Source organism: Hydractinia symbiolongicarpus, chromosome 2 (genome assembly GCF_029227915.1).
Source record: "Hydractinia symbiolongicarpus strain clone_291-10 chromosome 2, HSymV2.1, whole genome shotgun sequence".
Taxonomy (NCBI): domain Eukaryota; kingdom Metazoa; phylum Cnidaria; class Hydrozoa; order Anthoathecata; family Hydractiniidae; genus Hydractinia; species Hydractinia symbiolongicarpus.
This window is the reverse complement of record NC_079876.1, coordinates 11,515,936-11,531,532: the sequence shown is the minus strand read 5'-3', so window position 1 is coordinate 11,531,532 and position 15,597 is coordinate 11,515,936. Positions and strand designations below refer to the sequence as shown.

At 30.3% G+C, this 15,597-nt stretch overlaps 1 protein-coding gene across 3 annotated transcripts; it reads right to left on the bottom strand.

The window, feature by feature from the left end:
• Positions 1–618: 618 nt before the first annotated feature.
• On the bottom strand, positions 619–12,461 carry LOC130629411 (uncharacterized). 3 transcript variants are annotated; one of them, XM_057442590.1, is made up of 8 exons: positions 12,306–12,461; positions 10,387–10,414; positions 9,040–9,293; positions 6,516–8,952; positions 6,022–6,293; positions 2,871–3,352; positions 2,433–2,492; positions 619–2,330 (listed from the first exon to the last, which is right to left on the bottom strand). In XM_057442590.1, the coding sequence occupies exons 2-7, from the start codon at positions 10,398–10,400 to the stop codon at positions 2,475–2,477; spliced, it is 3,477 nt and encodes a 1,158-aa protein (XP_057298573.1). In that variant the 5' UTR covers positions 10,401–10,414; positions 12,306–12,461; the 3' UTR covers positions 619–2,330; positions 2,433–2,474. The 3 variants fall into 3 exon arrangements, 2 of the variants coding, with proteins under 2 accessions (XP_057298573.1, XP_057298574.1); XM_057442591.1 differs by having other exon boundaries at positions 12,301–12,429; XR_008981958.1 differs by lacking the exons at positions 619–2,330; positions 2,433–2,492 and having other exon boundaries at positions 3,168–3,352; positions 4,326–6,293.
• Positions 12,462–15,597: the final 3,136 nt, after the last annotated feature.

Here is a 15,597-nt window from a genome sequence, read left to right as displayed (position 1 = left end):
AGATATTACAAACTGTGCCGTATAGTCTTCATTTAAGGTTTGCTAAAACTTATTTAGCAAAATTATACGACTATTTCCTTTGTTACGACGAGGTAACAACAGGTTGAAAACTGTGTTTTATTTCGGTTAAGGTTGCAGTAAAGTTATATACCGTTGTGATATTTTGGATTTTTTGCGTGGGTGCTTAATCGAAGGGGGTGCTTAAATAATGCTGGTCGCTTATACATTTTTCCTAATTTTGTACAAATTAAAGACAGCGGTAATTTTTAATTTTCTGAAAAATAAAACTGAAGAAAAGATGTAACAAAAGAAACTTTAGTCTTTCTAGAGTTCTCAATATAATGTCAATGTAATGAGGATGGCTGTTTAAAAAAAATAAGAAGAGTCGTTGTCCTCACCAGCTATTATGATCGGTGTAAATCATATTATCTGTAAAAGATGGAAAAACGGAAGTGCTATGGATAAAAATTCACCTGCACAAAGTGATTCTACGCCAATATGATTTAAACAGTGATACATATTGTATTATTGAATTTAAGAGAACCAGTGCACTACAAGGTGAAATTTGCGGTTTTAATCATTGCAGCCGAATGTTAATAGAATAAGTAAATCTATACATACAATAAAAATTCATTTATTTCACAAAGCTCAACACAATAACATATATATAAAAAATAAAATTCTATACTTAGCTATAGAATAAAAATATTAGGTCACATAATACTTAAATAAATTTAAAATTGTGTAAATATTAATGAATACTACTAATGCTAATACTACTTGAGCAGAAAAAAATTTGCACAAAAAATAATAAGCGAGAAAATTATTAGGCGCGAAAATTCTTACGAATATATAACGCTTTAATGCAAAATTATTTTTTAACCCTTTGTCTTAAAAGAAAACAAAAAAAAACAAACAAACAAAAAGAAAAAGGTATTTATTTTCAATTTTTCTTTTCTATTTTAAAAACTAGTTTCTTTGTCTTTTGGGATTTACTGAGCCCTATTAAAAAAACAATTTGTTTTTATGAAAAAAATTTCTTTGTTGTTAACGGACCTGCATTGTGTTCACGAACAATCCGAAGATATCAAACGCTATCAAAAGCAATCCTTCCTTGGTATGAGACAGTTTAAAACAGCATTACATTATTATTGTTTTTTTCTTCAACAAAATCCGAGGCCGCATTTTATCGAATTATTGTGATAAAGGATGTAATCAAACAACGTAACATTGAATTAAATTATATTTCCCACTGCCAATTATTAACAAGTGTGATAGAATTGTGTTTATGTTATTTCAGTTAAAAACTTTGGCACTGCCAACATAATTCCAAAAAAGAATAAAAACAACAACAAAGAAATCTTTTAAAAACGTCAAAAGTCAAAGTTACGCTTACAAAAATATTGAACCAAAAATAATCTTGCACGTGAAATTTATTGTCGTATGTATTTAAAATATTTTTGAGTGTTTAATTTGAGTAATTTGGAATAAATTAAAAGTTATACTAATAAGAAACGATTTTTTGTCTTCATCAAGAAGAATATTTTATTTCTAACTATGATACACAAAACGATTTTTGAAAAATCGAAATTTTTATTAATATCGCGCAAGTGTAACTCTGCCTTTAGTAATTTTTTTGAAAATTTTAAACGATACATATCTAACTCAGCGAAACCACACTATGAAAGTGATGTAATACACTCTTTGTTCTTATTGTTTTCAATTTACACAATCTAAGCTTTATTGTTTTTATAAGGTGGGTTCTTATATAAAAATAGTGCATTGGTTTTTTAACGATGTCCCGGGGACGAGGTTGATAAAACTCGTAAATATTTCAGTTTTATATTTATTAATTTATTTTATCTCTCATACTATAATATAAAATCATACTGCTCTACTTCTAAATTAAATGATTAATTTTTTCTCGAAGTGTTGGACACGAGACAATTTGTATGCAGTCAAACCACGTGACTTTAAAATTTTAAACATGTATCTTTCCCTATGAAAATAAATCGAACAAATTGTTTTCTGCATTGAAAGAAGTTTTTCTTCACGTTTTGTTGTGAAAAAAGAACTTTGTTTTTATTTTTTAGCCACTTCCTGCTTCATTGTTCTTATAAAATTTCTTCTAATAATAATAAAAATATTTAATAAGAAGAAACAATAAATTTCGAAAAATAACATGGCTTTATATTTACAATAATTTATATATAACATATAGATAAAATAAATATAAATAAAATAAATATATATATATAGAATAAATATATAATAATAGTGTATCTACAATAATATATTAAATAACTCGAGCTGCAAATTTTCTTCGACATCTAAAAAATATATCATAAAAAAATGTGAAAGGTACTTAAACCTCAATTAGATTGGCGAATATTGTTTTCATTCTCCAAATTTACACTACACAAATATCTCACCTTGTAAAGCGATTGTTGTTTTACAAATTAAACAATTGATGTTTATTTTCTTTTTCCATCCTGAAAAAAAATATTGAAAAAAATGAAATAAAGCTCGCATTTCTATATTCTCAGTTCGTCTGGTCGATAGAAGTGTGTAAAATGGTCTGGGTACGAAGTTTTATTTACTCAGTACTCAAATTATTTTTATAACTACATATTTTTTCTTAAAGTTTTATTTATTCCTCCTTCTATTTTATCTACATAACTCAAAACTATTATTAATTTTTTAACTTTTATAAAATATCATCATTCCTTCCTATTTTATTTTATAATATGTATATTTCTTTTATCAGTTAAATATTTAAATCATTTTTATTCCTTAGAAGCGATGACTAACTTAAAATAAAATACAATTTTATTCTTCTTATAATTTATTAAATAAACTTAATAACTTACTTCGTATTCTTTTATTTTTCGTCTTATTATTTCCCGGTTTTGTTCATTCTTCAATTCTCCAGCATAATCATAAGCTGTTCTTCCATATTTATCTTTAATCGTCACATCAATATTTTCATGACGCAACAAAACATCAACGCATGAGATGTGACCAAACAGTGCAGCAACATGTAATGGTGTGCATTTGTGAACATCTTCACGGTTGATGTTTGTTACATCATGTCGACATAACATATCTAATATTGTGTGACGATCACGATATGCAGCCGAATGATAACTGTTTTGTTTAAATCTATCTTCCGCCCAAACATCACTCCCATATGAGATGAGTATTTCCACCATTGATGTATTGTCGGTGTTCCATACTGTCCACATCAATGGTGTGTTTTCATCTTCATCTCTCATGTGAACGATGTTTGGATGAATGGATAGTAAATTTTTCAGTTTCTCGATATCGTTAGATCTAATAATTTTCACGATATCTAAAAATAAAATGAAATAAAAAATAAATGAATGAGTGAAAAGATGCGAAATTTATAAATTGGTGAAATATGTTAACGCAAAAAATTATGACATCAATTTTAAAATGATTAAAAAATAAAAATAGTAAGACGAGAATATTAATATATTAAACATTCGCAAATAATTATCATTAAATAAATATAAAAGCAAACGAATTTGTAGTAATAATTTTTTCTTTAATAAAAAGTATTTTTAGAGGGCAAATAAATATTGAAAACAAACGTAAAACGATTGTACAAATTAATATAAACATTTATAAACAGATAAAATTAAAATTTAACACTTATTTAATGACGTCACGATGTATGGGATAATTTTCAAATGGAGACAAATTAGAAACCAAATTAATTGTCTAAATCATGATGACATCCGCATGTTTGATTAACAAATACATTCTGTGTCACAAAAACGTTTTATGAGAAGTTTAGTAAAGCCAGATTTCCATTCAGCGAAAACTGAGCTGGCGGGGAGGGAAAAACCCACCAAACAAAAACAAAAAGGGTTATTTTAATTGGTCGATTCATCTCAGCGGACAACTTGACCATTTTCAACTTGTCGGCTGAAGTATTTGTCCGCTGACTATCGCTCGATATTTGCTAAATTTAGAAACATTCTTTTCCCGCCTGCTCGATCAGTTTTCGTTGAATGTAATTCGGGTTTAAGAGAAGATAATCTAAATTTCAGGTGAAGGCTTTTATGTCGAGAGAGAAGAAGAATTTACTAGATAATAACAAATAATACGAATGATATGTTCACACAGCGTTGAAAATGCTTTAGCATTTACCATTCAAAAACATTTAAAAATCTGTATTTATAGAAATCATAAAATCTTTCTTAGGTTTCTTGAGCTCGTGAATTAAGCTAGCATCATCAAAAAGTATTTATTCACTTTTGAGATTAAATTCATCACGATTAGAGAAAAACAATTCTCACCTTATTCACGTCCTGTTGTTATCAGAACTCGTTTTTGAATGAAACATATTCGTTTTGGTTGAGTATGATATAGTGATAAAAATAGAACAAATTGTACTCAATATATTCGATTTCGTCTGCACGAATATTTCAAAGATGTTTCTTTGACACGCGATCGGTTTTTTATAAGAACATTTTTTAAAGAACACGAGACTTAGGTACACAGCTCTTAGTAAATACTCCGTTACTTGTAAACGGGTTTCTCATGAAAAAAATAATGTATAATAAAAACTAGCTGCTGCTTTTATCAAAATTAAATTTTCTCTCACCTCACACGACCTATCAACATTATTTGCTGAATGAAACATATTCGTTTTGGTTGAGTATGATATAGTGATAAAAATAGAACGACTGTACTCAATATATTCGATTTCGTCTGCACGAACATTTCAAAGATGTTTCTCTGACACGCGATCATTTAAATTTTTAAAAATATTATATCTTTTACTGTCCAACCTCGTACCCGGGGCATTTTTACTGTATATTATCAATTCTTCACGTCGTCTCTGAATGTGCCAAAAAACGAAAAAAAGGCTCGTGGAACGTAGCCTAGTTAACTAAGCGTTTTTTGAGGATATCAAATTCAGTTTCTCTGAAATGATGGATGAAGCGCAAACAAATGTCAACACAAATCCCTAAAATTTTAATTCACCTCATGGCAAACCCCGAATTACAATCAACCAATCAGCACACTGTCGGCGTGGTCACGACTAACCCTCTTAAAGGGGCTATGGAACGGCTGTTGGTTTTCGGCTTTAGTGACTTACACGAAAGTCGAGCTCATGGCGGTGGAAAACAAAAATGGCTATTTTTCCGGCATGTATGCAATTTACAGACTCGAACATATAGATACACATAGAATTTTTATCTTCTCCAGCCTTGGTCATGTTTTCATCAAGAATGAGTCTTCTTTGTAATATACTTTTCAAAAAATAATATTGAACCAAGGAGCAAAGTTGCACAAAACGCGTTTGCTAGATTTTTAATATATGCGCGGGATATACGGAATGTGAGCATTTTAACAGGCCCTTTAAATACTTTAGGAATTAACTATATTTGATTGGGTGAGTGAGGCCAAAACAAAGGTTTTTCCGAAAGAATTAACAAATCAAAAAGGACGGTCATTCTGACCGCAGAAAAATCGTTTGAGACCCAGCGTAATTCCGAATTCCTCGTGCTAAGAAATATTATGCCGGGTCCCTTGCTAAACGAGGTCGGATCCTTATGTTAAAAATAATTGACTATAATCCTTTTTTTAATGTTGAAAGAAATAAAGATATTTAATTCTTTTTTTTTCAAAATAAATTTAAAAAGATAACAAAAGACGAGTTTCAATATAAGAGAAGAAATACAGACGAAAATGATAAATATCTAATGGGTTACCAAGGCCATAAATTTAAAACTTCGTACACCAAAGCAGACAAAATTTGTGATCATTTTTAGCTCAATTAACAAAGATTTCTTTAGGGATATTAAAATTCAGTTTCTCTCATTAGACATAAAATTCAGTAATAGACACAAAATGATTTCTCAAAACAAACTGCAAATTATAATCAACCAACCAATTTAATAGACTATTATGGTATTTTGATAATATCAACAAAAACAAGAAAAAGTGCTCCGTAAGATATGCAAATGTTTAGTGTGAACAACCTACCTTGAAAAGTAACAACGGAATGTGGATAGGATAAAATAATTTCTGATTCACCAAAGTTATTACTGGCTGCAACACGAAACTTGTATGTCTTTCCAACAACTAAATTATTGATAACACATCTACCATGTGTGGTCATACCTTCTACGTTCTGCCATTGTGATCTGTCGTTTTCCATTTCAATCACGTAACCATATCCTTCATCATTCCAACTAATTGTACATGAATTGTCGTTTGTAAAAATGCAGCTCGCGTTAATTGTTGGTGGTTGAAAGCTAGTAAATAAAGTTGGAAATTATAAAGGTATAAAAGTTTATATTTTTTGTGAAGGATGGAAGTAGTTTGATGATGACGTTGTGGCTATTTACAATATAGCTAGTTTACAATATGGAAACATAGAACATTTTTAAAAAAAGAGTTCCTAGAATTACGAATTTTAATATATAGTTATAGCAACTGGTAATTTTCTGGTATACTAAGAAATGTGATATATCTACCTTGTACGTATGATTTGAGCAAAATCAGGCTTGTCCGACTCATCTTTTTCATATTCGATTTTCTTTATCCGTTCCATGAGGTCTTTATATCTGCGCGAATTTGTGTTCACATAACCTATTGATTTTTGGTCATTAACTTGCGTTTTAATGTAATTTTCGTTCGAATTCCTGCAACATTCAACAGAAACTTCATTCAGGTACTCTGGTAACAGATCTTTAATGATATGTCCAGTTGATGAATTTGTAGTAGCAGACTGTATGTTACATGTGGAAACAATTATCAGGCGTTCAGTTACTCTGGACATTCCTTCTAACGTCTTGTGTCGCAACATAGTGTCATTTACGTCAATACAGCATACGGTTTCACAAAATTCTGTTCCTCTACTACCTTCTAGATTAGTTATTAGATCATAACCTTTGTTTTTTGGAAAATTGGTAACTTCGTTGTTGTGGTCGATGATGGTCCATTCAGTTTGTTTGTTATAAACAAAATATTTTTTTCTAATTAAATCCAGAACCCTTCGAAACGTGATCATTTGTTCCACAGTGTTATGAAAAAACAAACGTTTAATATTAACACGATCTAGGTAGTATTCCAACGAGAGAGCTAACATGACAATACTTTTTTCTTCTGTTTCATTTTCATAATTAAGATGTATCAGTATGGGCTTTGTACCTACAATGTTATGTCCAACTTCTTGCGCAGAGTTGCATTTCACTTTGGTCAAGGTTTTGATATCATCAGAGACATCTGGGTATTTGGAGATAGCTGCAATTTCCTCTATATCCATTGGCTTTTTTTCAAAATTCTCTTTACTTTCTTCAAGTTTTCGTTCGACTTCTTGGACACTAAAACGAGTTAATTTTTTGACAGAACTTGTCGCTGCAGATTTCTTGATTGATGTTATACAAGCACTGCCTTTAACAGGGTGTTTGATAACTGATTCAATTCCGGAAATTCGCTTCTCAAATTCTACTAAAAAGTTAAAAATTTTCTTCGTTGTTCGCATTCCTTTATTGAGATGAAACACACGCATACCAGTTTCTTCGTATTTGTATTTATCATGGTCTTTTGATTTTCCAGATTTAACCAATCTCCTGTGCTTTTCCAAAGACTGCAGAAACAGCACGATCAGAGAATTTTGTAAAGCTTCTTCCCTTTCTAAAATCTGCTTTAACGATAAAGCTTCTTGATTGTCAAACATCTCACCATCTACTTCGTCACTTATAAAATGAAAAGGCATGGCACCATGTTTTCTTAGCAGCAACAGTAATAATTGTGATACTGTTGGAAGTTTAGAGAGATTGAGCTCTTTTGCCAATTCAATCATATTTATTACTTTCAAAGTGATATTTCTGTTGCATTGAAATTTTGAGACGAATTCTTCGACAGCTTTCAGCAGTATTGTTTTGTCACTCCATATAACATAATATATTATACATTTTCCTCCACAACAATAGTAAAGATGTTTTAGATGAGATAAAGCAAGAAGCGATTTACCACTTCCCAATGGTCCAACAATAATTTTCTTTTTAGATTCGTCAAAAAAAATATGTAATTGTTCTGACGACAACAGGACAGTACTTACTTTCTCATGAATGTCATCTTTGATTGTTGGAACAGTGTTTATAGTCTCCATGGTAGCCATGAAACACATTGCTTGACCTACAATGTTCATATACTGCTCTTTGCTTTTCTGATCAAGATCCTGTCTTGATAATCCAAGAAAAAGAAGGAAATTTCGAACCTCTGTGTTGTCTGGGAAAATAGACTGATCTAACAATTGACAATTTGCACAGACGTCAATGTTCTCTATGTTTTGAAAATTTGGTGCAGCTACGACATTTATAAATCTGGATTTACTATCCGATATAAATTGTCGATTGATTGCAAACAAATGTGTGATATCTACCTCACCTTTTTGAAATTCTTCTTGAACGATTGACGCACTGGTAGATTCAGTGTATCTTATATTGACGAAGGTATTTCCAGTTGGATGAAGTAGTAAAATTCTATGTTTGAATTCTGGAGCATCATCAGCATCAGTATTTAAATTCAAAAATTTTAGATTGTCCATGGTATTGTAATGTGTGAAAATCACAAACACGTGACCAATTTCGCTTAGAATTGACTTTAGTCGAAATGCAAAGCTGGAAATCTCTTCATTTACAATTGGTGGTGGAAATAGAAGAGCTTCTTTCAGAAAATCATTGTTGGATGTGCAGTTTTCATTTACATAATTTCTTGAAAATTTTAAGTATTCGCTTCTACTTTTTTCATGTACTTCTCCACAACAGAAGAGCTGAATGTTAGTTTCGATAAGAGGTTTGCTGATAATTGACTTAATATATGCTGCAACTTTGTCACTATTATGTGTATGGAGGGAAAATTTACTTTCTTTGTTGGTATACTTGTGAGCACAGGCAATGTTGACATCTACAAATATTAAAGACAGAAATGATAAGAAAGGGTTAAGTGCATATGTTAAAAAAGCACTAATTTAATTCTAATTTGATTACTTACTGTCAACTACAAATAATTTTTGCTTTCCTTCCATATCAAGCAGTGCTATGGCAAGCTGTGCAATACATTGGATAGCTCCTCTGTACATCGTCAATACCAGTTTATTGTCTTTTCTTTCTTCATGGTAATCTGTTTCTTGCAATTCTATCATTGCATCATCTCCTTCCCGTTTTATATTAATTCTTTGCACCCTTTGGAAGCCTCCATTAAGAAATTTAACAATCATATTTCCTCTGTCTTTATACATCCAAAAACTAAAAATTAAATGTATAATTGGTTATAAGCCTCAACAAAGATTACTTTTTCAAAAATTATTGCAATATCAAAAATTATGCCATAAATCCTTAGTAATTTTATCTATATTATAATGGAAAGTGTGTGTGACAGGCATAGTGGATGTGTTCATCACCGCAATTTTGTTTGGCCATTTCGCGTGTAAAAATACCGCGGGTTTACTTTGTTTAAATTACGTGATTAAAATGACGCAACTTGATTTGCTGAAATAATTTTAACGGCTGACTTTGGAACAGTGTTATCCACGACACACACGAAAAAAATTAAAGCTCTCTTTGCCTTAAAAAAGTGCGAAAAGTGAAAAAGTTTTTTATTTCGTAGCACACTTTTTTATTTTACTGCGTTATATTATGAAATAAAAAATAGCCAGTTAGCTATTTGTGCATTGTAGCTAATGTTAGCTTCAATCTCCATGGGTAGCTAGCTAACCTATGTGTGATGTTTTTATTTTTTTTTTTCAGCTATGTTTGAGCACAAATTACATGTTCAATTTAGCAATTCTCTCCGTTGCAACTACCCACACGACTCAAAATTTACCTATCCTCCTTAATAACATTGTGTGATTAACGCGCTAAATGTTACAAAGTATAAATTGACTTAAATTCGTTCACGTTTTCTTATAAAAAACTTTTTTTACCACCCCGATGGGATCTATTAAGGAAACAACCTTGTCCAGGGTTCTTGATATTTCCTCGATTATAGTACCAAATGTTGCTTATGCAGTCCAATAAAAGGTATATTTACCATGTATAGATTGAGTGTGCTGGTTATATTTCTTCAATTTAAAATTCAACGTATCAAATACATAAATTATATGACAACTTGAATTTGCAGTCAATGTTTTTTTTTAAAGTTTTGTCAAAGAAAGTGCGATTATAACGTACATTAATCTCATGCTCTTCACAGAGGATGAATAAGCTAATTATTTTAAAGTTCCTAGTATTGGCCTTATTATAAACCGGTCACTTAAAAAAATTGTTAACAAAATAAAAATTACACGTAGCAAATATTGCTCAAAATACTAAAAATTTTAGCAAAATATTAGTCATTTACCTGCAAGCAGACATCTTTTTCACAGGATCTACAAAAGAGAAAAGCAATGTGAACAGTTGAAATCATAAGTAGAAAAATACAAATTAAACTGGTTTAGATATATATGCTCTTATGTGATAGACTAGTTGTTAATTTAATTAAATGGGCTAGTTGTAATGCACAGAAACTTGCCTGACACAATTCAATAAAAATGCAATTATTGACTAAGAATATATTGCATGTGACATTGTCTTGTTACATCATATTGATATAATAACTCTGGAAGAATTCTATGAAACTGCTAATTATTTTTTTTAATTCTTTAAAGGTATAATTGTTGAGATTCCTCTTGTAAAATATAAATAATAAGTGATTAGGTATTTTGTTGGAAGTATTTAAAAAAATAAGGGACCCAGTACCGCACCCTCTTCTCTTTGTTTAACCATTGGGATTTTGAGTAGCAATTATCGCGTTATGGCGCTTTGTCTTTATATATCTCCATGGTTACTGCTAATACTGTTTTAATAAATAGTTTTAAAAAAAATTAAGAAAACTTCAAACTGTTTATACGTCTACACATACTATAGTTACATAGCAACCAAAATGTGTTTGTTGACTTTTTTGTTTGAAATGTAAATATTTTCACACATTTGTTTACTATGTAAAGTATGTCATGAGACATTTAAGACGTTTGCACTTTGTACTTTCATATCTCGGCAAAATTTAATTAGAACACTTTATTTATATAGGTTGCTTTTAAAACATTTTCTAGATAAAAAGCAGTTTTTTTTGGTGTTTAACCAAAAAATATTTACTAGCTACTTAAAAGTTACAACAAACAAGCAACTAAAACAAATGTGTCGATTTCTGTTTTTGTAATGCAACAAAAGCAGTAATAACCAAATTCGTTCTAGTTGCTCAAAATGAGAATTGTTTAATTTATAACAAGACTTACAAGACTACAAGTTTCCTAAATACAAAAAAAATAATTTGCCAACAATACTCCATAGTATATATTTTCCGATGTTTTTTTATATTTTTCCTAGAAGAACGGAATAATAAAAATATCAGTTTAAACTTTTCCCTAATTCTTTGTTATTATTTAGCCATTTCCAGCCTCGTTTTTGTGATAAAAAAAATTGCAACCCTACTCAATGAGCTATGTAAACTGAATCATATATAACTCAGCTGCATGAAAATTGTAGTGTGGCCAAAATAAGCAGGATAATTTAAAAACAAAGTTTTGAAATATATTAATTCCAACCAAATTAAGACATGTCTTGGTTTTTTTGCTAATAGGAACTCAAGTGTGATTCTGCTAAAAAGTTGGACATTATATGTTTTCAAGGTGTTAAAGCTAAAAATGTCAGGCAAATCGGAGAGTAAGTTTATTTCGAAACTTGTGTCTTTAAACTTTTTCTCTTTTGTTTTTAACTTTTACAACAACAATTGAAGTTCTCGTGATTGATGAAAACAAAACAAAGTAACAAAAAGTTGAAAAAGAAGAATATAAAACATTACACAAAACGAAATTCTTGATAAACATTTTGTGAAATAATATTTTGTTACCTTTTAAAACTTTTTTGAAGACAGTACCATATTGTATTATACATTTTTTTAGACCGTGTTACGTACGTGAATATTTAGAAATTGAGGTTGAAAAAATATTTCATTTGAATGAGGATTCAAAACAAGTTACGAGCACAAATATTTTCAACCAACAAACGTGCTAAACTAAAAGTATTTCAATTATTTAGAAGTATTCAAGTATTTAGAATATTTACATTTGAGATATGAAGTATAGTTCTTACACAAGTAAAAAGCGTGTAATAACAAAACGTCGCGTATTTCTTTGAAAGGGGAAACATCAAACTTTTTCCGTTTCTTTTATAGAGTGGTACAGTAGAGAGTAACAAAAATATTTTGTTTACTTACATTACCTTCAACAATCAGTAAAACCGTCTTTCAATTTAAATCAATCTTTCAATCTTCCGTCTGTTTTTGTTAAAACTGAACTTCTTAAGTGTCTAGCCTTTACGAGGTTTCAAAACGCAATGAGAAGGCGTCGTGTTTACATGAGTTTTTCATCCTGGTGTTGTCCAAACTGCGCATGCGCTATAGGCTAACAAATAAGAGTTGTAATTACGTAAGCATGCGCGGTAGCATTGCGCGACAGTTCATATGCTTGTGCACATGCGCAATAAGATTTCTTTGTTTATTGTGTTTGCATGAAAGTTCCGTAAGAGAAATTAAATTACTTTTTGTTGAACCTTTGGATTAAATGAAATCAGTAAGTTCAATTTCACCTAAAACTATGTGAGCATCTATTACAGTAACGCCCTATGTTATTCTCACCTTTTAACAACAGTTAAAAGTTTAAAAATGTTTCCGTCATGGAATATCGTTACTGACGTCATAACTTTTTTTACCGGTCATTGTTTATCTACACAACAAAGATGGTAGCTGCGACAAGCCACAGATAAAGATTTTCTGCAAATTTTTTGCCTGGTAAATTCACGTGGATTTTCGACTGGCTTAAGACTAAAGTATGAAGATTATACTATGAATTTAAAATTTATTAAGTGAGGTATTAATATTATACTGCACAGGACTTCACTAAATTTAAAAATCGTAGTTATGTCAATTCTTTTTATTTTCCTGACATGATATCTCACTTAGTAATATCTCATTTGCTAAGAATAGCGTCTTGACGTCAATCACTATTGTTAAGTGCTGTCTTTAGAACTTTGTTAATTGCAAAACAACTTATGTCTGTTTTATGGTTTTGTATTTTTATTGATATAGATGAGTTTATATTCTTTCGTCAGTAAGCAATTAAAAATGAAAGTAAGCAATTAATTACTGGCCACTGTATGAGGTCATCATGTATGATAGATCTTTATCGATCTTCTCGTGTCAACCACTAATTTTGAGGAGAACATTAACATGAAACACAAGGTGTCCATACACCAGTTTGTTTCTTAGAAATATTTACATGACTTTTCATCATCTTGAGAGACAAAAAAATAACTACGGGTGGCAATTCATTTTCTAAAGATTATATTATAAATTCGAATGATATTTCACATCAACCTCGATCTCAGGTCTTTTTTTTCTCTTTTTGATATAAGGGACGGCAAGAAAGAAAAAATATTTCGTCTCGCCGTCCCGTTAAAAAAAAGAGACAATGAGATCGGAGGTCGAGATTGATTTCTTATAATTCTTATTTTTGTTCGGTCTATGCCCTAATTCATTCAGTGAGGTATTAATATTATACTACACAGGGCTTCACTAAATTTAAAAATTCTACTCTCGTTAATCCTTTTCATTTTCTTAACAATAATATCTCATTTGCTAAGAATGACGTTTAAACAGATGTATTCGAGTATTGCAATTATCCAGGATAAGAAGACTACAAAGAGTACTTGTGTATTTTCAACCATACATTTCGAAATAACTGTGATGAAATGAAGTGAAAGTAAATAACAACTGTCTGAGTTTAACATTTTTTATGTCTTGACGTCAATAGTCAGTGTTTATCAATCTTCACGTGTCAACCGTTAGATTTTAGGAGACTTTCTAAATAAAACAGAATATGAACATAAACCAGTTTGATCGACTTCGATTTACAGTGTGTTTTTCAGAAATGTTTACACTTTGAGAGACATGAAACCCACTACGGGTGGCTATTCACTTTCGTCAAATTCACGAAGTAAATTCTCAAACTAATGGGAAATTTTAATGTAAACAGTTCACTTTGAAGTAAAATGAGCTTTTTGATCAGTGCGCATGCGTGAAAGTCAGGAACACAAAATATTCGGTCCTGTACAGATTTGGTCCTGTAATTAAATTCAACCTAAAGTGAAACTTGATATAAACAGCTGCACTTTTCACAACAATATGGAACATAAATTCACTTCATATAATCATCCTCTAGGATGTTATTCTACGATAAATTAGAAAGAATAGTATTATACGAAAATCAAACTACGAGAACAAGGTCAAGCCATTCTTACTTTTTTTATAGCAGATTTATTTTCGTAGGAAACGCCTTCTTGACAGTTGTTACGCAAGTTAAGCATTTGCACAATTAACCATTTCAGATGTACAGACAGTTTTGAAATTATTGAGGCTGCAACGGAAGAATAACCTAAAAAATCGTAAAGCATTCCACACATTGTTGTGTGGGTAGTGATTATGTGGTCTGATCGCTATAATGAAGGCTGTGATGAAGGTTCTAGAAATTGCTCTTTTGTAACGTATTAAATAAAAGATAGAAAAATTAAGAAAATTAAAGTCTTGTTTACTAATGGAGAGGCGAACTGCTCACGGCACGGCTGCGGAATAAAAGTTTATGATGACTTTGTTGATTTTAAAGACCAGACCGACGTGCATACTTCGCTCTATAATAAATCAATTTACATGTTGCAGCCATCATAACAAAAAAAACTAAGAATGTTTTATATTGAAATTAAGGTTATAAAAATTTGTTGTTTTTCACATAAATGTTTTTCACATAAATTTCATGTAAAACTTTGCAGAACGACATCACACTAAACCTAAAACAGTGTTAAAAATAAATTTGGTTACATCTTTGTGAGTGCTGATTTTTTTATGATTCAGTATTTTTACATTTGTCAAACGGGTGCCTAAATTAAAAAACATTGGAATATGTTTCAAATATTGTTGTTAATCTTGACAGATATTTCTTAAGTTCAGAGAAGTTTAAACGAAGGTTATAAAATGTTATTATTATAGTAAGTAAAATATTCTTGGTTATTTTCAGTGAAAGATCTTATTTTTAATGTTCACTGGTAAGTACATCCAAAACCTACTTATTTTCTTCCTGTATAGCCATGAATATTTTGTAAAAATGTTGTTTGGAAGATATACAGATACTTAGTTATGAAATATAGTTCCTTATTTGTTATTATAGTAGTTATCTTAGTAGATTTTAGGATTTAGAAATCTATAATATTTTTTCTCTCGCTTAAAATTTATTTTCAGGCTGCCACGAAGTAGTTTTTTGTTCGCCTCTCCTTTAACAAAGTACCAACAGTGTCTGCTTATATGCTTGGAAAGTTTATTTCTTAAAAGATGAGTCCTATTTTATATATAAACTTTTTAGTATGAAAAATTTAACCTTTTATTTTATCTTCTTGCCCATTTAGCGAAAATGAAATTTAAAGGGATTTAATAGTGTGTGTGTAAGTATATTTATCAATTACCACT

Excerpts from the sequence above, each read along its gene's own strand:
- LOC130629411 (XM_057442590.1), bottom strand. Across the intron at positions 6,294-6,515 it reads GCTCAAATCATACGTACAAG|CTTTCAACCACCAACAATTA; the intron begins GTAGATATATCA and ends TTTATTTACTAG. Across the intron at positions 3,353-6,021 it reads TTCCGTTGTTACTTTTCAAG|ATATCGTGAAAATTATTAGA; the intron begins GTAGGTTGTTCA and ends TTTTATTTTTAG.